Source organism: Meleagris gallopavo, chromosome 1 (genome assembly GCF_000146605.3).
Source record: "Meleagris gallopavo isolate NT-WF06-2002-E0010 breed Aviagen turkey brand Nicholas breeding stock chromosome 1, Turkey_5.1, whole genome shotgun sequence".
Lineage (NCBI taxonomy): Eukaryota > Metazoa > Chordata > Aves > Galliformes > Phasianidae > Meleagris > Meleagris gallopavo.
Window position 1 is genome coordinate 149,533,614 of NC_015011.2, and position 25,657 is coordinate 149,559,270.

General features: G+C 39.1%; 1 protein-coding gene across 2 annotated transcripts in view; it reads right to left on the bottom strand.

Annotated features, from left to right (window-relative positions):
• Window positions 1-11,107: 11,107 nt before the first annotated feature.
• Window positions 11,108-25,657, bottom strand: part of SLAIN1 (SLAIN motif family member 1) — a 54,430-nt gene continuing 39,880 nt past the window's right edge. For both annotated transcript variants that reach the window (XM_010728707.3, XM_010728706.3), the window contains 3 exons: window positions 17,665-17,829; window positions 15,572-15,854; window positions 11,108-12,210 (listed from right to left, as the gene is read on the bottom strand). In XM_010728707.3, the coding sequence (XP_010727009.1) occupies window positions 12,135-12,210; window positions 15,572-15,854; window positions 17,665-17,829 (524 nt within the window). In that variant the 3' untranslated portion in view covers window positions 11,108-12,134. The remainder of the gene's footprint in view (window positions 12,211-15,571; window positions 15,855-17,664; window positions 17,830-25,657) is intronic.

Sequence of the window (25,657 nt, forward strand, 5' to 3'; positions counted from 1 at the left end):
ATCAATTGCTCTTCTTTTGTCCAGACATGCCATCACTCCATCGTAGAAGGCTACCTGATTGGTCAGATATGACCTGCCTTCATGTTGGTTGTTTCATATCACCTCATTGTCTTGCAATTTAAGAGGAGAAGAGGGATCTTAGTAGCAGTGGTCTCCTTTGGGATACAAGCTGTGAGATCCTACAAGCCAGGTGTAGCACTTCTTTGGTAAGCATTAAAACCATCAAGAGGGTACTTCTTTTCTGCTAGAAAAGAAACTGGAATTTAAATTAAGCAATAGGCCCACAAGTCATTCACAGTATTTAAATATTAATTCACACCTTGGCTTCTGTTTGGACTGGCTTAGGTAACTTGCTCTGAGATACATTTTGTTCTAGAGGGAGCTACCCCTCAGCTGTGTAGCCAAGAAATAGTTCACGTCATTTGGCTTTGAGGTCAGGCTCACAATCCCTTTTTAATTAGCAGCATAAACACTGCTTCAAAGAACTTGTGAGTGTCAGACTTCATTAGGGGAGCTGGGAGCTGTGGTTCTGACTCCTGAGTGAGCAGTCATCTCTTTTATAGCCCTAATGCAGGCACCTACAGTCTAGAAAAGGGAAGGATTTAATTAGCTAGCCCTAATGGAAATACTCCTCCAATATATATTTTGGATTACCTCCTAGGCGGACAGGAATGTCAAAAGTAGGCATGACATTTCCTATTGTGTCGGTACCCACTTACCGTATTGGATTTGGATGTCGTTCTACACTCCATAGATAGGTTTTCTTTTCTGTTCTTTTTTTTTTTTTTCTCCACTGAGCGTAGAACTAGAATCCCTGTTCATCCAGTCTCTAATGATGCAAATTTAGATGAAAACCAGAAGCTTCCTGGTTGGAACTGCTTAGAAATGGTCAAGAGATGAGGAAGAACAGAAGCTTAGTACACGGTAGGAAAACTAGTGTCCCAAGATTTTAAAACATCAAATAATATCATGATAATTCTATTCCTTTGCTGTTTTTTGAGTCATAGTAGATGCCATCAATCCTGCTCTTTCTTTCACCTTTTATGGCATCCATGCCAACTCAGGGCTGACCACAGTTGTGTGGTAGCTGACTTTCACAGTCCTTGCTCTCAGAACTAATGCTTCAAGGTCAGCTTCTATGGTAAATCCAAAAAAGAGAATGCCAAAGATAACTGCCAGAGGTATTATCCTTTCAAGTACATACAGTCTAAAACCTGAATTGCTCTACAGAAGTACACACAGTTTTATGTTATTTTTTCCTTGTTTTTCAGACCCTAATCCCTTCAATGTAGGTACTTATTCTTGATATATCTAATTTTATCTCCTTACTAACGATATGTGCATAGCATCTGAGCAACAGGCGTGATTCTACAGTAATAACACAAAATTTCAGAAAAGAATTTTATTTACCGTAACTGGAGGACAACATACAAAAATACGGAAATACTTGGTTTCTGATGGAAAGGGAAATGCATACATACATTAGCAATATATACTTTCAAAATAGTATGTGTCTTAGCCCATATCATTTGGCTCATTATTATCCTTGTGAACCACTACAAAATAATATGAGATAACACACCAAGGACACAATTTTTTTTTCCTGATTCTGGACAAAATACCTGAATTCTGGTCATACCTCAGCTTGATTCTGGAACATCCTAGGAAGGTCCATTGTACATTGTAAGAATTGGCGTGTATGAGATAAGAATGGTATATGTGATACCTTTTAAAACACTTCTAAGGTCTCTGGAGATCTTTTAAGATAGCTCTCTGGTTACAGCTCAAAGGAAATAGTATAGCACCAATAAACTGGCTTACAGTCGTCACTTCTATATGAAAAATAACAATAACAAAATGAAAAAATCAAACCACTGTAAAAATGGTTTCTGAAGTAAAAAGATATCAAATTCCTGTCTTGTCCACAACAATTCTCACCACACAGGGAACGTTTTTATTCTTCTCCCTGTGCAAAACAAAGAACAACACTTCAGAAGCAGCACAGTTATTTCCTTCTGGATACTTGAACTTGTTACAGACCTTTTGTTCATTACGTAATTTCATTGCTAGCACAAGATAACCCCATCTCTGTAGTAGACATGAATAGATCATATGGAAAAGTGCCTTCAAATTTGAATTAGAAAGTTATTATTCCACTGCTTCTTTTCATTGCTAAATGGTTATCTGTATTCATTAGCATCAAAAATTACTATCTGTTTCACTGTGGTTCCTGCAAGACTTAAACAGTAATTCCATTGTGCTGTATGAGTACATCGTTAAGTTCATTTAAGCAAAGGCTGTTTGGTTAAGCAAAGATGTTTGGTTAAGCAGGGAAAAGAACACAGGTTTTCTGATCCCCAATTTACTCTACTGACTGTTTACTCATGTCTCAGCAACAGTCCTGCTATGTTCCTCTAGCTGGAACAACTTTGTTCATACGACAAGGTGCACAGAGTTCAGGCAGTGTACTCACTGAGACTGCCAGCTGCTTCAGACGAGGCTTTTTGTTGTTATTGCATGAAATCCAACTTGCTTCCAGACACTGCCGTAATACAGACACATAATCCTGCTGCACAAGCATGGGCATGTACCACGGGTTTTCCAGTGATACTGAGGTTTTTATGAAAGATGTTCATTTCCACTGCTCTGTGATTTTGTCAGCAGGCTACCACATGCCACAAAACAGCTTTTCATTTCTCTTTTTCTCTCAGAGGAAAAAAAAATAAAAGCATTTCACAACAAACTTATCTGCTTTGTGGAACTAAGGAAGAGTTTCAGAATGGAGGACAAAGTGGCAGTTCACTGATTCACAAAGGATTAAAGGATATAAAGATGTGCTTTATAAGTTTTTTTCTCAAGGAGATGGTCTGCTTTTACGTAAACTGCCTTTCATCTTATCATATATTGTTCACAGTGAGGATATAAAGTAGACAGGATATTGAGTGAGGCTGCAAAATGATGCAGAAGGAAACAGCTTTTTTCAGCAGTTTATGCTCTTAAACACTGTTGAAACGTTTCAAGTTTTCCACTTCTCTATTTCTTTCTTGGAAATTCGCTTATGCTTATATAAACATGACAAGCACCTGTGATTTATATTTTGAAGCAAGACATGAAGTTGAGCAATCTGCTGGTTTAGTCTTCAAAAAAGCTGTAAGCCTGCTCTTTGGGATACTGATGAGGCTCACTGTGGTGGAGTCCTCCATCACTCCTTGGGTGTAATTTCGTAGTGTATTGTATACTTAACTTGGACTTTTATGAATGCCCATGTCTTTTTATTAAAATACACACTCATTATACTTTCTATTAAAATATAAACTCAATTCTATATAAAGCAATTGAGTGCCAGGGAAACCTATCACTCCAGTTGTCTGGAATACCTTGTCTAGTAGATGGCATTTTTCTTCCTATTTACTTGGGAAAATATGCCATCAACAAAGAGTTATTTTTAACAGAATGTCCTGTGCACTGAGTCTGGAATGAGCCACAAAAATACACAATATCCCTGTCCAGATAATTAATTCTAATTCAAACTATTTTCTCTCAGTGCCATAGTATGAACTGCTTTCTGTAACAGACTGTGAAATGGTGCTCCATGAAAACAGAATAATGAAACTTCAAATTAAACAGGACTTAATAAGAACTGAGATTGTATCAAGAGATACAATTGGTCCAGCAACTAATTTCAGAGGTGTTAACAGTCTTACAGTTTGAGGCAGAAGCAATGGGATCTGTGAGTACTCAGTACATGAGAAAAACATGCGCATATTGTTAGTCTGTGAATCATTACATTTGGCTCTTCATCAAAGAGCATCACTCAGTAGTTTGCTTTCAAACCACAGGCCTGATAACAGAGCCACAGATTTGCTATCAGCTCTCAGCTGCCAGGCTGATAATACAGAGCTAGGTATGGCAGATGCATGACCTCCTACACAACCTCAGATCTCCGTCTGCATGAGATCATATCCAAAATAATAAGGTGTCCTGGGAAGCAAGATAAGCTCTGCTAACACTCGGCATAGCTTCTGGATCATACTTCACTTATAGCAACCAGATCAGAGCATACCTGAAAGGGCTCAAGCCCATCTGCACCCACCCAAGTAGCTGCAGCTGTAAATCAAGTGGTAATTCACTGCTATTGCATTCCTTTTATAGAGATGGAAGCAGGTTTGTGTGCTGTGATTTCTGATCCAGCCAGCAATGCAGCAACATCATTTCTTCTGATGTTTTTTCCCTTCTCTTTTGTATACAAAAATCCTTCCTGTTGTATCTGTATACATAATCAGAGTTGTATAGCTCATTTCAGTCAATGACTGCCTAGAAAAACAGGGATTAAATCAAAACACATTTTTATGATTTCTTTGGCTTAAAAAATCATGCCTTTTCTAAATTAATTTTCTTTCTGAGTTCTCGAACTTTCACTTCAATTACTGCTTTACATTTTAAAGGAGCTGAACAGAATATTAGCAGCATTACGGAAAAAAGATTATACATTGATGTTGGAATTGGAATATCTGCTTTAGAAGCAGTTTAAGAAAGTCCTCTAAAAAGTTCAATAGTCACTAAGCATTTTTCTAAATATAAATACAACATATTTTTATTGACTCAGTGAAATTCACATTTGGACAGAAAAGAACACTTATTCAGATGCTGGAATGGGCTGGGAAGGGAGGTGGTGGAGTCACAAACCCTGGAGGTGTTTAGGAAAAGGAAGGGAAGTTTAGATGTTTTATTGAGGGACATGGTTTAGTGGGAACTATTGGTGGTAGGTGGATGGCTGGACTGGATAATTTTGGAGGTCTTTTCCAACCTCGGTGATTCTGTAATCCTATGATTCTATAAGGGTATCCAGAAATGAAGATATAACCTCCTGTAGGGAAGGTTGAAAAGCACATTGGTAAAAACATACTAGTGTATTTTCTGCTATTGCAAAAAAATGGTTCAAAATATTCCAGTTTATGTGTATTGTAGCTGACACTCAGATTATGTTTGCTGCTGCTTCTATAGTTGAAAAGCTCAGTCTTGGATACAGGCTTGCTCAGAAACATCTGCATGCAGTCTGCAAAGCACAGAGGTTGGACGGATTGCTGGAGTTCAGTTTGGGAATACTGCTGCAGGCTTATTCATGCTACAGGTCTGGCCAAACGGACAAAGAAGTAATATTTTGTTTTTCGAAGGGAACAACATAAACCTGAGGTACAAGGAGTGACGTGAACAGAATCGCAGAAGAAATATTTTTCATTTTTTAACAAAGAAAAAAATATTATTTTCATTCTTTTAACTTAAAAATAGTAATGACAAAAAATTAAAGAAAAAGTATAAGCATAAGGAAAGAGCTCTACGTAGCAGAAAAGTGATGTCTGACATGGCTAAACATTATCCTTTAGCTCACAGAATAGAACAGCATGTTTGAGTATCATCATTTGAATAGATTCTAATATGTAATCCTTCTTTCAAGCAGTTCACCTCACCAAGCAGCTCTCTGGTACCTACACACAGCTTAGTGGATCATGAGAGCTGTGCATCTGGGTAACACGTCTGCAGCAGGCACTGCACTTCTGGGAAGAAATGGCACAGTCGTGTTGGCCAAATCTCCTCTGTACATAGGAGTCACAAGTTTTTTTCTGCACAGCCAGAAGAGCAATGTATGTGTCTCAATTGGCCTCAAATGTCCAGCCCCTCTGTGTAAAGAGCCATGCATCTCCAGATAGCTAGGAGAGTAGTGGCAAGGACAGCATTGCTTCCATTTTGTTTCCATTTTTTGTCACATTTCTCTTCAGGCAAGAGTAACTTTATGGTGTGTGCATATTATCTGTTGTCTACCTGTTGTTTCAATTTTGATAGCTACACCTGGGAACTGTGCATATTTCTTTTGACTGTGTTTCCATCTCTAAAAATCAAGATGAATGATCAATATAAAAGATTAAAGTTACATATGTTCCATAGGTAAAAAATGGCTTTGTATTTCTACAGGAAGTTTGAAGTTCAAGCATTCACTGTCCAAATTTCTTGACATGGTTCAGAGAGCCCAATTTATACTTCTATCCATTTTTTTCATCTGAACCAGTGAAGGATAAGACAAACAGTTGTTTTCGTATGTATGTATTTTATGCATGCCATCATTTCATATTCTGCTTGAGGTAATGCATGAACTATGTGATATGTTTAGCCCTACTTCAATAAAGAAAGAATTCACTATTCTCTTCTCCAGACCTAGGCTCATATATTCTTTGTCACTGTACTTACAGAGATCAGAAAAATTATTAAATTCTCTTCTCAACTATCTGACTTATTTGTATTCAGAAATATTAGTCCAGGTTTTCTGCTGAAATCCACAAAAGTCAGGGACTAATTCAAAAAGACAAATCTGGGTTCTGTAGTGCTTACAGCACAAGAGGAGATCAACACAAGCATATATATGTAAGTGGTGGAATAGCGAATGTGCAGAGAAACTGGCATTTATGATCTCAGATGTATTAGGAAACCACATGAGCTAGTTCTAATCAAAAGATGGCTGGTATCTGCAAAAATGTATCATAATGACATTTCAATCACATACAGATCTACTGTTCATAAAGTCAGCTAGAATAGGTTTCACACCAAGACTTCAAGATTTCTGACTCTCCTCTACTCAGGATGCTTAACACATCTACTGCAATGAGCGTGGCGCCAGTACGTGAACTTCTTAGTATTGTCAAGCATTCAGCAGTGAAGTCACAAATATGCCTACTGACAGCATGCCAGAATGGTGACAGGAGAAATAATTCAATCTTATTCATTTCCTTTCTTTAATCCAGAATTTCCTAACTGATAAATCGTGCCTAAGAATTAAACGCAGTGAATGTATTTTTAAGAGATAATGTGTCTTATTCCCTAATTCTTAATGAAATCTTACAAATTGTTCATAGTGAATGTTTAATTGGTGTTTTCCATATGAAAATGTTCATTTTTGGAATTTGTGTTAGCATATAGGCATTTTAATGTTGAGCCTAAGAACCTACTGGGCTTCATACAAGCACAATGGGAAATGTCTTCAGCTTGCAACAATCTGCAGTCTGGGTATAGAAAAAAACACATTGTAAAAAGGAAATATGGAATAGCATTGGTTAATGGGCTCAAGAGCAGTCAGAAAACAGTTTAACTGTTGTCCTGTTTTCAGTGGTATTGTAGAAAAGAAAAGCCTTTAAGGAAGGATTTGAAGGTGAATAAAAATGATGTCCCTTCTATTTACGGGGGATTTCCCCTTCAGTGATGGACAACATAAAAGGAAGGCTTTTGATACTGCCTCAAAGTTTTTTATGTGTCTCCCATAGGCAAGCTCAGAAGTGCAGAATGGGTGGGTGGATGGTGAAATGAATTGGGAATTGGGCGAATGGCAAATCTCTGAGGGTTGTGATCAGTGGCACAAAGAATATTCTTCTCATCAGAGAAGAACATCTTGAAATTCAACAAAGACTTAAGAAGTCTAACACTTGGGAAGGAATAACCTTATGCATGAGTACAGGCCTGGAGAAGAGATGTCTCAGGAGATTTTGATCAATGTGTATAAGTATCCGAAGGGCAGGTGTCAAGAGGATGGGGTTCAGCAATAGGAAGAGAGGCAATGGGCACAAAATGAAACACAGGAAATTCTGACTAAATAAGAGGAAAAAAACTTGTTACTGTGGAGGTGATGGAGCACTGACACAAGTTGCCCAGGGAGGTTGTGGAGTCTTCTTGAGGTCCCTTCCAATCCAACCCTAGCCATTCTGTGATTCTTCCATGGAGACAGATACTCAAAAGCCACCTGGACACAATCCCAGGTAATGTGCTCTAAGGGACTCTCCTTGAGGAAGGAGATTGGAATAGTTGATGTCCAGAAGTCCCTTTCAACTTCAACCATTCTGTGATTCTCTGAAGCTAGGAGATGCTTTGTTTAGAAAAGAAACAACACAGGATGACATCATGGGCTTAGATATGGTAATCTACTTCAACACTGAATGTAAAACTTTTAGTGAGATGACATATTGCTTTGAAAACTGAGTACAGCTTGCATTTAACTAAAGTGATTTCCACAGTAAGAGAGAAATCAGAAGCAATACACAATGAGTAGAAGTAACATTATCAAAGCATGAAGACGGGAAATGATCTTGCAGTTTTAGTTTGGGTGGATCTTGCATGTTGAAGACTACCAGTTAGGGCCAAATAAAAAAGTGACTTCAAGCAAGGAGGTCACAGATAAATGCACGATCTCTAAGGATGGAAAAGAAAATTTGCATCTTCAATTTATCTTGCAAAATTTAGACTTAGATCAGAATGTTAGGTTGTAATAAAAGTCAAAGACTGATTGGGTTATGGAGTTGAATGACTGGAAAGTTAGAGGGTTTTATCTCATAACTGAAAAGGGAAGGAAAATACTTTTGAGAAAAAGGTTTAGAGCTACTTTTTAGACACCAGCCTGAGAACTGAGACCAAGACTAGTTTGGATAGAAAGAGGTAGGTTTTTGTTGAACAGTCATTTCTGGGGGTCAGCAACAAGGAGACAAGAGTAGATTGCTTTCATACATCAAAAGAAGGAGAACCAAAGTGTGTTACAGAGAATCCTCAAATACTTCCTTATATTCAGAAATGAAAATTCCTCATGAAAAACAGCAGTTTGACTATTTTAAAGCTATCTGTTTGGCCTTGCTGTGTTTCACATTGGCCTGGAGAAGATTTGCCCCACACAGAATTGATAATGGCAGAAGTGGTTTTGTTCTGTTGCATAGTCCATACAGTTTTGTCCCAGTGATACAGTGATAAAGTATGTGACATTGGGCACTATTTAGTAGTATTTGGTTAGCTAATTGCAGTGGAGAAAGCAAATTCATAGAATCATAGAATCACCAAGGTTGGAAAAGACCTCTAAGATCATCCTGTCCAACTGGACACCTATCACCAACATTTTCCACTAAACCATGTCCCTTAGTAAGACTTTTAAAAGTTCACTGAACATATCCACAGACAGTGACTTCACCATCTTCCTAGGCAGCCCATTCCAGTACCTGACCACTCTTTAAGAAAAGACTTTCCTGACATCCAATCTGAATCTCCCCTGGCACAACTTAAAGCCATTCCTTCTAGTCCTACCATTAAGTGACATGGGAGAAGAAGCCTACATCCATCTCACCATAGCCTCCCTTCAGGTAGTTGTAGAAAGCAATAAGGTCTCCCCTGAGCATAGAATCATAGAATCAAATTCCCTCAGCTACAAGGAAACAGAATCATTACCACAGTCTATGGTTGAAATGAGTTGAGTCTCTTGATCCTTTGAGCACAGAAAAAGACATCAAGCCACTCACAGCTTGGGTTTCCTCCTAAAGATTGATGGTGTCCAGTGTGACAGATACTTAACAAAAATACATTTATGAAATCCTGATGTAGTGAAATAACACATTATAGGAGACTAGAACAATTAAAAAGGGAAAACACTGCATTTTCTCAAAGAGTTCAATGCATCAAAAATGCTTAATTCTTCAGTTCAAGACACATTTCGTGGCATTCAATATAAAAGTGCAAATCACAAGCATTTCAGCACTTTCTTTTGCATATCATAATATACTAACAGCACTGGAAAAGAATTCAATGAAGAGCCTGGAAAGTGGTAAGCTATATTACTGCAAATAAAACATTTTCCAAGTACATGCTGCCCTCATGTGTGCAACTCAACACTGCCTCCAACAAGCAGCTTGCAATCCATCTTAAAACTTCAAAACAGCAATTTGTGGCTGTTTTAACACAGATAATGGAGAAGCAAGAATATAAACGGGGCACCAGGGTTAGCTCCCAAAGGTTAGCTCTGCATTAGCACTGCTCATGCCAGAGATGGTGAACTGAAAGCCTTTTCCTGCTTCAGCTTAGGTTAGAATCACGTAACAGTTTAGGTTAGATGGTAAAGATGCTCTGTTTACAACCTCCCTTCCAGGGGCGCGGACACCTTCCACTCAACTAACTTATCCAAAGCTCTATCCGACCTGGGCTTGAGAACTTTCAGGGGTGCATCCACATCTTCTCTGGTGTGGTAGAACATGCTGCCCGTTCCAGTGCCTCAGCATCCCAAAAGAAAAGAATTTCTACCTCATATCTAATATAAATCTTCTCTCTTCTAGCTTAAAAAATGTACCCCTTGACTTGTTGCTACACTCCCTCACAGAGTCCCTCCCCAGCTTTTCTGTAGGGTTCCCTTTAAGTACTGGAAGGAAACAAGGTCTTCCTGGAGCCTTCTCCAAGCTAAACAAACCCACCTTCCCCAGCCTTTCTTCACAGAAGATACGCTCCAGCCCTATGAGCTTTTTGGCCCTTCTCTGGAACCACTCCAACAGCAGCATGTCTTTCTTGTGTTGTGGGCCCCAGACCTAGATGCAGGTTCTATAACACTCCTTGTCATGGGCAAATAATGAAGCACCACCAGATCTGGCTCTGCATCCCTGTCACAATCAATCAGCAAGCAAAATAAACAGTTGAAGGTAACTAAGATTGTCCAAGAAATGATTGATTCCTTTATCCAGAAGTAATTTTTTCTAATTAGTTTCTTATGAACAAGATGAGTTCCATGCACACATGCTGAAATACTTACTTGTGCTGAGACGATTTCCATGCTGGAATATTTCTAGACCCTTATCAAGATTCCTTTTTTTTTTTTTTTCCTTAAACTGCAAAGATACCACTGCATTCCTGTACAATCACATCTCACCCTAATAAAGGCTTTATTCACTACTAACTTCTTCTCCTTTATTTTTTTTACTTTCCCCTTTTAATAAAAACAGATCCTCAAGAAAATTCAGAGCTAAATCCATGGCAAAAGAATGGCCTGGTAGCTTCATACATATTCTCTTTTTCCTACTGTGTCACATTTGCACTTGCAGAATTTGAACATTAAATTGAAAAAAAATCTTAACATCACAGTAAGTTTGTTTAAAAAATAATGCTCACCTGTGCTCTAGGCATATTACGGCATGTTTTTAAAAAAAATTCAGATGAACTTAGTTACTAGTTGCAAAAATGCAGCATAATATCAATGCAACGTAATAGGAACTCCAGGAGTTTAGAAGATGACAATTGCTAAATTCTGACAAAGCTTACACTGCATGCTCAAGAACAGTATTATTGCTGAAATAGATTCTTTATTTCTGAAACATTCCAAAACAGCAGTATACACAGTTGTAATCAAATATTAAGTCATATGCCATTATAAGAAAGCATTGATTAGTGCAATTGGATTTTGTAAAAGATCTATCAAAAAGATTTATTCACATTAAAACTCATTTTACATAAGCAACTGTTAATAAAACATTACAGTTTTATTCTTTATAATAAAGTACTGAAAACCAAACATAGTCATAGAGTTCACCGTATCTTTGTAAGTGCAGTGTGACTTACGATGCCATTTTAAATACAAAACACAATGACAATAAATTAACAACTGAACAAATGGTGAAAGACCAACAAAACCATGCTGACCCTGCTGGATGGCAGTCTCCAGTGCTACTTTTTTTGTGCTTTCGCAACATAAATATACTGCTTTGTACTGCCAGTGGTACAATTTCGTAAGATATGTTCCTAGTGCTAAAAAAGTACATTACCCCAAAAATATTATTTATGGCACAGAAAAGTTAAATCATCTCTCTGTTGTTCAAGTTCAGGCAAGTTTAAATGAACTCAAGTATACAAAATAAAATATACTGAAAACACTAAAAAAAAATATTCAAGCACATATGTAAGTCCCTCCAAAATTCAAAATAAAATACACAATGCATTCATACTGAATAAATTATCTTAGGATTTCAGTATAGCAAAACTGCCCCAGAATTCTTAACTCCAAGTTCTTTCTAAGGAAATATTCTGGTACCTTGCACATATGTAGTGCTTTCTTCAGTTCTACACAATAATTCTGCCATTGTTAGTCTGACGCAGCTGTTCGGGAAACTGATTAAGTGTAATATTTAGTATTTTGTAAGATGTTCCTTTTTAAAAAACAGCATTGCATTATGGATATTTACATATTAAAATCCCAGGGGATATAATATTGCATGACGCTCCTTTCCCAAAACAGTGTTACCCAGCCAGCTGGGTAATGAAATCTACATTACTTATTTTCCATTGTTCATGGGCATCGTTCATCAATAGCAGCCATCTCTCCAGTTCCCATCCCGCATCGTGCTGAGTGATGAAAGTGGCTTTGGAGGCTGAAGAAAACTATGGAACAAATGACAGAAAAAGACAAAGGAAGTCATATTTCACATAAAAGATTGAGGTAAAAAAAATATGACTTACTTCAGTAATGACACTGGCTTTGTGGCTTGCTCGGAGACATCACTGTGGTATAATCCTGGTTCCATGCAAATGCAACTATAAAGATCTATGGTGAAATTAAGATCTCCAATGAGATCCCATTCCTGTTACTGGATACAAGGTTTGCAGAAAGGAATTCATTGAATAATTCTCATATGAAGCAAGAAATCCCCCTAAGTGGGAAGACTTGATTCTTCAGAGCTAAGCACCCTGAAGAATACAAACACAAATGTAAACCTATTTTTATCAGTATGGACAACAAATCTTCCAACAGTGACAGACAGCAGAGATGTAATGGGAAATATTCTCCAAAAAGCACTTCTGCTCATTGTACTTCCAAAAAACCCAAAAGCACTATACAGGCACTAAGAAATTAAGGCAACAGAAGAACTGTAGCGAGCCCTGCTCCAGATCTTCCTATCCAAGAGAAAAGATTATGTATCTCCATCACTCAGCCAAATTCAGAGAGCTGTCAGTTCCTACACCACTGCCAGTGCAAAGAGCTGGCAATCCTTCAGCCACACACCCTTCACTTGGGCTCCAGCTCTCACTAATGAACAAGGACTTCTTAAAAAACCATTATTGACCAACTTCCAAATCTTCCAGGTTTTTATTAGCAAGGTAACTGATTCAAGAACTATTAAAAAACAAACACACAAACAACAAAAAAACACATCTAATTGATCTTACTACCAATCCACTAGTGATAGCCAACCTTATTTTAGTTACATCAAAAGTTGCTGAAAACAAAGTGCCCCAATTCTGTAAAATTGCGTCTTAAAAAATCAAGTCCTGAGCCTTCTTTTCTTCCTTCTTTGCATTTTCTTTAGCAGTAACTCCTGTAACTTACTGATGCCTTCTCTCCCTTCCAAATGCCCTTGCACAAAAGAGACATTCTGGGTTAGCTGAGATTTGCCTGGTCACTGGAGAATTGTCTGGAAACTGGGGCCATTGGCTGACACTGGTACCAGTGCTGCTCTGCTCTTGTTTCAGTGCTGTGGGATAACAGGGCTGTTGCAGATGGCTTCCAGCTCACTCTGCTCATGCCAGCATGCTTCTGAGTGAAGATGGAACATGGAGGACCAGCAAGTAGGGGAAAGGAGTTGGGAAGGTGGATCTATAAACCTAGTGCCAGAGTGTGAACTTGCAGAAAGCTGGGGACTCGGGCATCCATTTAACAGGGAAAAAGTGCTGCCTTGCTTATAAGATTGAATGCAGATGGAATGTACACATCACAAGTTATTTACACCGCTTTTGAATGCTTTAATCTCTGACAGTAGGAGAAAAGCAAGTAACATTTAGCCCGCTGATTATCTTGGCTATAAACTGTCAAAAGTACTCCCTTGTGTTTGGTTTTGTGAAGTACTGAAGTCTCCTAACACAGGGCCTACATAAAGTGTCAATTTATTTTATGTAGAATACCAGCAACTTGGCTACTTTAAAGTCTGGGTATAGGTAAAAAATAAACAGCTTTGTTTTGAAAGAACAATTCTTCCTGAACATGTGATTTATTACAGAAAAACAAAAAAAGTTCTTTTCTACTTTCAATGAAGCTATGATTAAAAACAGCTTTATTTTATTATATACTAATAGAAGCTAGACTCTTCAACAGATAATCAGAAATACCATTCCTCAGAAATGACCATAGTGACAAAGTCAACACTGAGAAAATCTTCCTCTCGTGGTTGACTTTCTTCCAAGAAAGTTTTAGATGCACTGAAGCCACACTTATTTTTCAAATGAATAAATAAAATGAAACTAGGATCTTAAAGTTGTTGGCTGAGGTCCAACCTGTGCTTTTTGAGACCGATAAACTTGTCATTTACACACTGATAACACTATATATCTTCCAGCATTGTTGGCAATGTATGACACTGCAATATACTTGCAGATGGGAAGATACGAATCCAGACTTCCTGGACTAATAACAGAACTGTTACCAATCTGAATCAGCTTCTAATAAAAACAGTGTTGAGAGTAGGGTGTTTTGCCCTCTCACTGAAATCTCTTAATTTTGTTTTTCTTTAACATTGCCTGTTGTATGAAGTTACAAAATAGCAAGAGACAGGGCCTTGTTGCCCAGGAAGTCTCTTTCTCACATGTGGGTATGAAAGATTTAAGAGCTCTGCAGAACATGATGTTGAGGAAAAGAAAAAAAAAAAAAGAAAGAAAGAAAGAAAAACCTTTACTATAAAGAACTCTATCAGAGAGAGTTCCAGCAGAGAGGAGAGAAGATTGTAACAGAAATCTCATGGTATAGTCTTCATCAAAGAAGAAATCTGACAGCTTTTTATCAAAGTTTCACCACAGTTGGTCAAAACCTGTTGTCAGTCACTTTGGTGTAATCCCTGCGTAACTCAAACAAACAGAGAATATGAGCAATTGAAATTGCCAGTATCTATTGAAAAACACAGAAATACTGAGAGCTAAACAGAGATAGTTCATCCAACAGAAAAGTAGGCAGCGATACAGCAGGTTTTCACAACAGAGAGGATGCAGGCAATGGGAAAAATAGCATAAAGACTTCATACTAGTTGATAAAAGTTTCTCTTTGACAAACTTCAACTTATTAATCACAGAATATACAGCTAGAAGTTTAACTCCCATCTGTGACAAGGTGATGAAAACATAGTTTCTTTCTTCAGGCTTATTTTACTGCTTATCCTAAAAAATTACTTGGAAACAGTCTCTTCCACAATGCAAGAATTAATTTTTTTAGCAATGTAGCTCATTGCAAGTACACAGTACTTCAGCATTCCCAGTTTGCCTATTGTTTCTCAGCTGTAACTGAAAGGATGCTGGTTCGACACAAGACAAAGCCACGGAAGATATCTCCTTCCTCATGTTCCAATGCTGTAACATCACAAGTTGCATTTTTGAAGTCCACTGTCTTTAACAATAAGCATGCATGCCTATTTGCAAGCTTATCCTATGAACTTGGATCAGCAATTGGCACAAGTCTGGAAGATGGTGAGTCAGATATACTAATGATATGAGATATTTTGATTTCTTACTGATGAGTAGCAATCCATTCTTACATAATTACATTCTAGCAAGTATCACAGTTTACTACCAGTAGACACTGTCCATCACTATTTGTGGAGATAAATCTTCACCCATTCACTGACTCAGCACTGGAAGCTAGAAATGTCTCTCCTTTATAGCCCAGCTTCATACTCCATGGAAAAAAAAACAACACAACTAACTAAACAACTATCTAAACCAAATCTATCTACAGAAGAAAGGTGGTCTATTTAATTCTTACCTTCGAACTGGCTGTGCAATTTTACTTCTGGGTATGCCACTCCCATTGATGGCCAACGAGGGTCTTGGAAGAGCACTACGCCCCAAAATCCCTTGACTGGCAATCTTGTTTGGCATTGGGATCCCAGTACTAGAATGTAACTGTAGATTGTTGGATCCTGGAATACTACTACTACCTTGTACAGTTGGGCTTACATAGGCAGTAGCTTTGAGAGGCTGCCTAACAGACACTGGAAAATGTCCCACACTGTGAACTCTGTGTTGAAGCTGTCCAGGAGATGGAACTGTTAAAAGAGAGGTAGAAAAGGAAGTAACAAGGTCAATATGCAGCAAATGAGGCAAGGTAATAATGCTCATCTCAAGACAGATTTAAATGCAGATAAACACATAATTATGCAATTAACTTACTAATTATAAACTGCTGAATAACCCCTTGGATCCAATACTGCATCTGGTGACGCTGCATTGATCTAAAATATCCCATTCCATCCCCACACCAAACAAAAACTCTATCCCTTATTCACCCTTCTTTCTCTCTCCCAAAGAGGTTTCATTAGTCATTAAAAGCAAACTAATTCCACTTACGCAATTACAGCTTTGAAACCACTGAAAGTATATTAATTACTGCTAGATTATTCAGATGTTTATAAGGTTGTCCATAATAAGAACAATCAAAAAGCTATAAAAAGGTCTCAAATATAACAACATATTCCACGGCCGATGTTATGTAAACTATCATTTTAGATCAATGCTACCTATTCCAGAAGCTTTATCTACACAATCCTGCCCTCTGGTGTACATTAGACAAACATCTGTTTCAGAATTCACGTATCTGAAGCAAACCATCAAAAGCCTGAAGCACTTAAACTAACTACTGCACACAGGCCAATCTTTTTTCAACTCTTTGGAAAAGGGCATCTTAAAACCATTTGAAGACGTGGAAGAAAATAAAGATGTGTGATTCAGTTAAACAAGACTAGCAGCATATTGCTACGGAACCTTTCTCATAACACAGCTCCTTAAAGACCCCAACAAAGCCATCTGGTAAATAATGTATTTCAGAAGAGTTACCTGTTACACACATATGTATACATATGTACATAAACACACAGATAAACATATATTTTAAAGTAGTAAATAAAATTAAACTCTCAACACACTAGCCAAATGTTTCAAGTGGGACCATGAACAACTTTCCATTCTCCTACAAGACATGGATGAAAATAAAGCAATATAAATCCAGCACAAGAAATATCAATTTAATCATTCTGAAGACTTTTGAAAATTCTGTTGTAATCTGAAGGAAAATACCCACAGCATTTCTGTGCCAATTTCTCCCTTGAAAACTTCACAGGTAATGGGAGGCAGAAGTTCAGTTCCTTCTGTCTGTGTCAAACAACATTCACTTTTTCCACTTCCCAGAAGAGTACGTCAATTACTGTGCTAGAAAAGACTGCCTTGGTTCTTGATCTATCTTGCTAACATTTTACATGAATAATTCAACAAATGATAGATCAATACTGCCACCCTGCCATCTAGAAGTCAACTAAATTAAAGCAATTACAGAGTCATTTTAAGTCACTCGCTCAACATGTAATATATACTTGAGGATATAACCCTCTATTTGCCACAAACTGGCTCCAGTTCAACAGGAGAGAGGTCATGTGTTTTAAGACAATATAGTGTAACGTAAATACAGCATTGTGCAAATTACTAAGAAAAGCAATGTTTTAAATGTTAGTATCAAAGCTAAAAATCTATGCCTATATGAATTAGCTCCTTTATTGGTGCTTCTATACTACTACCATTATATTACTGTAATTTTAGTTTTGAAGTTAGTAAAAAGTGAGTGAGTAAAGAAAATAAAGATTGTGATGAAACCCCCAGCACTGCATAAGAAGATCAGATGGAAGCTGCTTTCCAAAATAGCAGCTTTAAAATCTGGAGTTATATTAAAATCCATTATAAAACGGATGCAGTCTGCCTTTAATTTTTCATAAATTGAAAACTTTATGGAAGCTTTCCAGTGGCTGGAACATATACTTTACCATTCTGTCAATACCTTACACACAGCCAAAGAAAACAGGTACTTACTACATGACTGCATCCTTGAAATCCCATTACTTGCTCCATGTAGATTGGAATCAAAGCTCTGACTGTTCCTCACAGTGACTGGAGAACTAGCAAAGCCAGCAGTATTGTTAATGGTGGGGGTACTCGGCATCCGAGCTAGGTTAGGCATGCTTCTTCGGAGTTTATCTGAAGTGAAAGAGCACAGTATTCACAGTCATGTCAGAATTTGCAACAAATGCAAAGAGTCTCTGAATCATTTCTGTAAAAAAATCAAAATTAAAACCAAATTGATTCAACACAAAGAAAGATTTGGGTTAATAGGGACAATATGAATACATTACTATTAGCCCACTAACTGAGTCCTTCTGATTACTGTAATATCACAGTTATTCACAAATCATTTTAAAAACACCAACACAGAGTACATTTCAGGGATTGCAAAGACTTAAATGCTGAAGTGTCATAATAAGAAAGAGTTTAATGTAAATGTGTAAAATAGGTCAGATGAATCATGTGCTGAATGCGCCTGTTTCTTTGAAGTAAATAAAAAGCACAGTTGAAGTGACAATCAGATGTGGATATTTATATTATGGATGTCTAAAGATACATTTCTTCAACGTGGCCGTGCTGAAAACCTGTTCAGTCTTGATACTGGCATTTGCTTGGAGACCTGGGCTAAGATCAGGGTTTTCAAATCTGGTGTGTCTGCCTCCTGTCACCCTTATGGTGGACATTTTCAGAGCAGGCCTGCAGAGTAAGGCTCTGCACAGAAAGAAAGCTGGAAATAGATGTATGGGGACAGGTTGAGTTGTTAATGTAAGTATGGAATTAACAGGTCATTCAATAAATCTTTGATAATAGCACTGGCCTCTTGGCAAGGTTCAGTAGCAAAAATGTTGTGCTGTTGGCTTGTCGTTGTGTTTTTTCTGGTATCAGGGTCAGCATGGAGTCTGCCAGCTACTGATCAGCAGTACGTTCCAATGCACAGTACAGATTTGCCTCCAGCTCTTCCACTGCAGTGATGTGCTTTTCTTGTAAAAGGCAGCCACTACTAACCTCTTCAGTGGCAAGCAAGACAATTCAAGATTAAAATCTGGATTTATGCATGGGAATAATACATCACACATGGCTTCCAACTGCTGTTTTGGGCTGACCTCCTAATTCACATGGGGATAAGTTCAACACACAGAAACTATGAATTGACTCTTAGGAGTCTCTGTTAATCAGCTCGCATAAATATATAACCTATTTAGCACTATAATGAGCTCCTCTAATCCTTAAATCTGCTAATAACTAACGAGTAATGAGAAGTGACAGTACAGTTCTATCTATAAAATGTATTAGCAGTCACTAACTTGAGTACATATGTTGCCTGAGTCATATAGCAAGGCTATAAGTGTAGCTGTTGTATATGACTGGTCATCACGGGATAAACTTCTGGGATAAGGCTCAGTACAGCATTCTAAAATAGTGAAAAACACGCTTGAATTTCAATGGTCCAGCGTTTCAAATACCCTCATGTCCCAGCTCCCAATTACCACTGCCTACCTGTACTTTTTGGTCTTCCCATTCATCTCAACTAATGCTGAATTTCAATTACCATAGGATGGTCTGAGATAGAAAACCATTGCTATCTATGAAATAGTTTACATAGCTCGATTTATTTTACTGAAATCAAACAGTAAGTATGGAAAGCAAAATGTAGAGGTGTTCATCAGAAGGGAATACAAAGTTTGACTCTCCAGAAACTAGAGTACAGCCAAATTCTAATAAATCTTTTCTAATTAAAGGGTAACCCTTCATTAAAGAATTAAAGATGTTGTGCTTCGGTGACTCATCACTGACACTGTGATTCACTCAGGTAGTAAAAAATAATTTAATTGGTATAAAAATGGCACAACTCTATCAGGTTTCCAAAATCATACTGAGAATGTGAACAATGGCATCCATATAGAAACTATAAACCCGCATTTGTGAAATACTCATGATTTTGCAAACTGGAAAGGTAACTGCCTTCCTACGATAAGTTTTGGCCCAGAGTTGCAGAAAACTCATGAACAGGAGGCATCTGTAGTTAAAAAATGGCAAAAATGTGTGGTAGGACAGTGGTAGGGATGATGGCATTACATAAAACAGATGTTTGTCTAATACTATCCACGTATCACCCAGTACAGGCAGAATTCCTTGGAATCTACATGTTCTTCCACTCCGGGACTGTGTAGCCAAAAAGGAGTAATCTGTGTTTAGAACTGCCCAGAAGATGCAGCTACAGTAGCAAGAAAATAAGCATAGAAGTTGCTTGAATTTCCTCCACGGTCAGGGTGGCCATTTCTTTTGCCTCCCACTCATCAGTCCCTTCTATTCTCAGCAGTCTGCTCTGCTGCTGATTCAGTCCTTAGGCAGCAGATTCCTACTGCACCTGCAAATTCTCATCTGTCAAGCATTTGTGTTACTTCTTTGATGATTCCTTTTGTCTGTTGAGATAAATAGCCCTGAAGAGCAATGAAAACAGAAGGTCAGTGTTGTGTTTGGGGAAAACCCAGAAATGCTCATCTTTATAGTACTTTGCTGCTTTCATCTCCTTGGATGATACATTCTCTTTCATCTCTTTCTTGATGTTTGTTGTGTCACCTGTTTCCCTCCTATGAACAGTGGAGTCTTATGGGTATTTTAAGGGAAAAACAGCTCCTGTAAGCCTGGTACACAGAAGACAAGAGTTATGTGACTTGTCATATTACTTCAGGCCACAGAAACCTGACTAGATATAAACTTGCTGGAAATCTATGAGAAGAAAGCAAAAATAATTTGCTAAGCCACTGATAGTAAACATTCCCTTTCTAGAGGTCTCTTCGCTTTTCTAAGGGTGGTAAGAAAATTAACAGGGAGGAGTGAAGCAGAAGACCTGAGATTCTCAGGTAAGAAAATAATTTGCCCAGATGGTCCTGTTTATTATGAATGCTGAACATAGCAAAGTTCTACCATTCCAGCTAACTCTCCCACACGGATCTGTCTCAACAGAAAGCCTAGAAGTATCATTGGTTGTTTACAGTTTATTCTGTTAGACACAAGCAGCTATTAACACCACAGGACCTGCACCTTCTACAGCATCAAAGACTACTGTGACCAACTAAGTTAGTCTTTGTTCTTTCCCTTTTTAAAAGCGTTAAGACCAAAATGCAAGGATAGGTCACGCAAGAGACTTAATCAGATTCCTGTCATTACCATATTTTTAGAGTAGTTCATGTATATACACGTACTTGTTACTTCATGACTGTTCTTCAGATTGCATCTATCGCCCTTGTTTCTCATATCTGTGGCAGAATGATCCAGAAAAAATTGCCTACAGCATATTTCCACATCTTCCTCTGTGTAGTATACACAGTGAACTGCACATTGCCCAGAGTACAGGAAAACTAGGAATTATGAAACACACCTGAAGGTGTGTGAAAAGATCACCCAGGCATGGAACATAGCCACTACAGTAAATTTGCTGCGGAGACTAGCTTCAGAGCAGGTAAGACTGCAGTGGGCATCTGGAGGGATCTGGAGTAAAAAAAAAAATTCCTCCTTGCTCAGGAGACCAGCTTTCCTCTTGGCAGTCTCTGAGACTGCAGGCATAAAAATGGTCTCCACCAGACAGTGGGCTTATTCCAAGATGGCCGTGGCGACCCAGAAGGCCTGCCCAGAAATGTGGCTGTTCAGGTCTCCAGCTGCAGGGAGTGCCCGAGCCTGCTTCTGCCTGGGGAGAGTGGCAGGGATTCCACATGTATGAGATGTGAGCAGGTAGATGAGCTGCTCGGCCTGGTGGTGGAGCTCAAGGAGGAAGTCCAGAGACTAAGGACCATCAGGGAGTGTGAGTGGGAGATTGACTGGTAAAGTGACTTGCTGGCATGCCGGAGGGAAGGGTGCCAGGGAAACACGTCCAGAAAAGAGGTGGACCCCCTGCCCTGTCACAGTCGGACAGACCTGACTGATGAGGAGGGTTGGAACAGAGTCCCAGCTCGGTGTCACGGGAGCACCCCCTGCCTGCCTGCCTTGCTTCCCCAGGTCCCTCTAAGCAATAGGTTTCAGATGCTAGAAATTGAACGGGAGGTGAGTGGGGAGGCAATGGAGGATCGGTCTAACAGGGAGCCTAAGGCTAGGCGGTCACCTCCATGCCTTGAGCCTGCCTCTATCAGGAAAGAAAGGGTGGTTGTAGTGGGTGAATCTCTTCTCAGAAGAACGGAGAGCCCCATATGCAGACCAGACCTGAACTGTCAGGAAATGTGCTGCCTTCTGGGGTCTGGTCAGGCACATAACCAGAAAACTTCCAAAGCTGGTTACGTCCACTGATTATTTTCCTTTGCTCATAGTTCAGGTGAGCAGTGATAAAATTGCTCAGAGAAGCCTGCGAACTATGAAGAGATTTCAGGGGTTTAGGGCGTTTAGTTCAAGGAGCGGGAGCTCAAGTGATTTTCTGTTCTATACCTTCAGGGGCAGTGAGGGACATGGAGTGGGCTTGGAAAGCACAAGCAATGAATAAATGACTCAGAGGCTGGTGTTGAGGCAGGAACTTTGGGTTCTTTGATCACGGGGCAGTTTACTCAGCCCCTGGCCTGCTATCCATGAACAGAACCCACGTATCTCAAAGGGAGCGACGAATCCTAGCACAGGAGCTAGTGGGGCTTATCGAAAGAGCTTTAAACTAGTTACGACAGGGGAAAGGGAAAAAAACCAGGGCTCAGAAGAGATGAGTCTAGGGGAATGATCTTGAGCTGGGCGTGAGGCAGACAACTCGGCTGAAGTGCGTCTATACCAATGCATGCAGCATGGGCAACAAGCAGGAGGAGTTAGACGCAATTGTGTGTCAGGCTAACTATGTCCTAGTTGCCATTACCGAAACCTGGTGAGACCACTCCCACCACTGGAGTGCTGTGGTAGATGACTACAAGCTCTTCAGAAGGGACAGACGACAAAGGAAGGATGGTGGAGTGGCCCTTTATATTAAAGACTGTTTTGATGTTGAAGAGCTTGGGGTTGGGAATGATAAAGTTGAGTGTCTGGGGGTATGAATCCGGGGAAGGCCTGTAGGAGCGACAGCTTGTTGGGGGTCTGTTATAGAGCGCCTAATCGTTATGAAGAGATAGATGAGGTGTTCTATGAGCAGCTTGCGGAAATCGTACAATCGCCAGCACTCGTTCTCGTGGGAGACTTCAACTTCCCTGATATATGTTGGAAATATAATACAGTGCAGAGGAAGCAGTCCAAGACGTTTCTAGAGTGTATGGAAGACAGCTACCTTACGCAGCTGGTACGAGAGCCTACCACGGGTGGTGCCCTGCTAGACCTGCTCTTCACTAACAGAGAAGGACTGGTGGGAGATGTGAAGGTCAGAGACCGTCTCAGGCAGAGCGACCATGAAATTGTAGAATTCTCTATTCTTGGAGATGTCAGAAGGCTGACTAGAAAAAACTGCTATCTTGAAGTTCCAGAGGGCAGACTTTGACCTGTTCAGGATGCTTGTAGCATGGGTCCCTTGGGATTTGTTCCTTGAGGGTTAAGGGGTCCAAGAAGCCTGGATGCTCCTCAAGTTGGAAATCTTAAAGGTGCAAGAACAGGCTGTGCATGAATGCCGTAAGGCAAGTTGCAGGGGAAGACCAGTGTGGATGAGCCGAGAACTATTGTTGAGACTCCAGAAGAAAAAGAGCGTCTACGTCCTATGGAAGAAGAGACAGGCTACTTGGGGAGATTACAAGGAAGTTGCTAAGCTATGCAGGGAGGAAGTTAGGAAGGCAAAAGCCCACAAGTTGTACCAGAGAAGGTTTAGGTTAGACATAAGGAAGAACTTTTTCTCTCAGAGAATGGTCAGGCACTGGAATGGCCTGCCCAGGGAGGTGGTGGAGTCGCCGTCCCTGGCAGTGTTCAAGAGGTGTCTGGATGAGGAGTGTGAATTGTGGTAGCAATGGTAGTGGGAGGATGGTTGGACTAGATCATCTTGCGGGTCATTTCCAATCTTGCGATTCTATGATTCTATAAATTGGTGAAGAACAAGCCTAAATGTTCCTTATTTTGTAAAAGATTCCACAAAATTATGTTTAAGACAGCAGTTTGCCTCTTACCCGATTGCTTCAGTTCTGATTTTCCGAAAGAGTTTGTTCCCCAATACATTTTCTTCTCTGATGTCAGCCAGCGATCAGTGGACAACTTCCTTCTGGCAGGATTCCACAGCAGTCAGCACCTGACGGCTGTCTTCTGATTCCAGCTCTGTTGATAGCCATCACTGTCCAGTGTTTTTGTCCTACTTCTAACCAAATACTAGCATTATCTGAAGAGTAACATCCATGCAGAATGCACCAAAAGAGGCATGACCACCTGGGCTGCCAGACTTCAGAGTTCTGATCTTTGGGTTTCCCGTAGAGGCTCTTGATAAATATTATCTTCCCTCTGAAAAAATGCTTTCATCCACTATGCTTCATCCACTGAAGCACTTCTAGCAGCCTGTAATCGTGGATAAACGTCCCTAAATAATAATTCTCTCAGATCTCAGAGAAGTGGCCAAGAATCTAAGGGAATGGTTTCTAGAACAGATATCTCCTAGGATAAAAGAGAATGTAAAAATCTTGCCTATGCAATTGTTCCTTATGCCATGTCAGACTGAAATACCCAAATGGTATATGTAAGTCTGTCAGCAATTTCTAGAACTGAAGAAAGGTGTTAGCAGACAGAAAGAAAACAAAACCTAAAATGAACTGCAGAAATACCTATTGGAGGATTACAACTGGTTGGCTAGCAGCTTGAACACTGATTAGTCTGTTTCCACTATGTAAAATGAGCAGGTTATCAGTACAAGCATTACAAAAGATGGGTCTCATTACATACAAAATAAGGTTTAAAAGTCTAGATTTAAAAACACCAAACTGATGTCAGACATCCAACGCTTGTTGACAGGAGCAAGACTAAGTGCAGCCTAAGCTTATGTTGGCTATATAGTGAAATGTCTTACAAGACATTTATTCATTCATTGTTATTTTCTTCAAGTGCTGTCAGCATTTCATTTGAACAGATTCACATCTGATCAAAAGTGCACTGTGGTTAAGGAATGGATAAAATGAATCACAATTATTAGAGTCTCAGAGAAACCTATATCACTTTTCAAACTACATTTTAATTTCTTTCACATATTTAAGTTCTTCAGAGAAAACTTGCAAATTCAATCCTACCTTATTTGTATTGTATGCACAAAGAAGTTAAGGAAAAAACTTAAGGGAAAAACTTGTTATTCAGAATTTGTTCTGAAATCCTTAACAAAATCGTACTGAATTACAACTTCACCATGTGGGATATATACTGTTGATTAATTTCTCTTCTTCATCTTCAAATACCTGAGCTCAGTATCTGCATTACACTTGTTACGCTTACAAGAGGTAAGATATCCTAAATACATCATGGCCCAGTTAGAGATCTGTGGAATCATCAGTTAATATGCAACAGAGACATCAGTACATAAATGCATGATAAAGAACTAAAAAAAAGTTAAGCAAGAGACAGCATTCTTCATTATTGTCAGTATCTACATTTTGCTGTGTTGAACATTTCCATTTTATTTAAAATTATTACTTCACCCTGACATGTCTCCTTTCAAAGACACACAGAGACTTTTCCATTATCCTTCCATGACTTCCCTCCACTGCTCACTATGCTCAGTAACACTTCAAGTGACTGAAAAATATTTTCTTCTCCTTTTCTTTAATAAAGAGTCTGCTAAAATTTCCTTCTGATTTCTCTCTTCCTTACTGACCTTCAGAGAAGGTAAGAGAAGAAAAGCACTCAATAAATCAGTAAGAGGAGGTCTCTTCTCACCCCTCCAAACACGCAAATCAATGTCACTTGACACTGAACTAGTATCTAGCTGGAAACGACCTACTGCCTACTAAAATGCTGTTCTCCTATGTCTGATTGGAGTTTGCTTGGAAAGATGAATGGAAGGAATGAGGGGAAGGAGAGGGTAAGGGGGTAAGGAGAGGGAGGGAGGGAG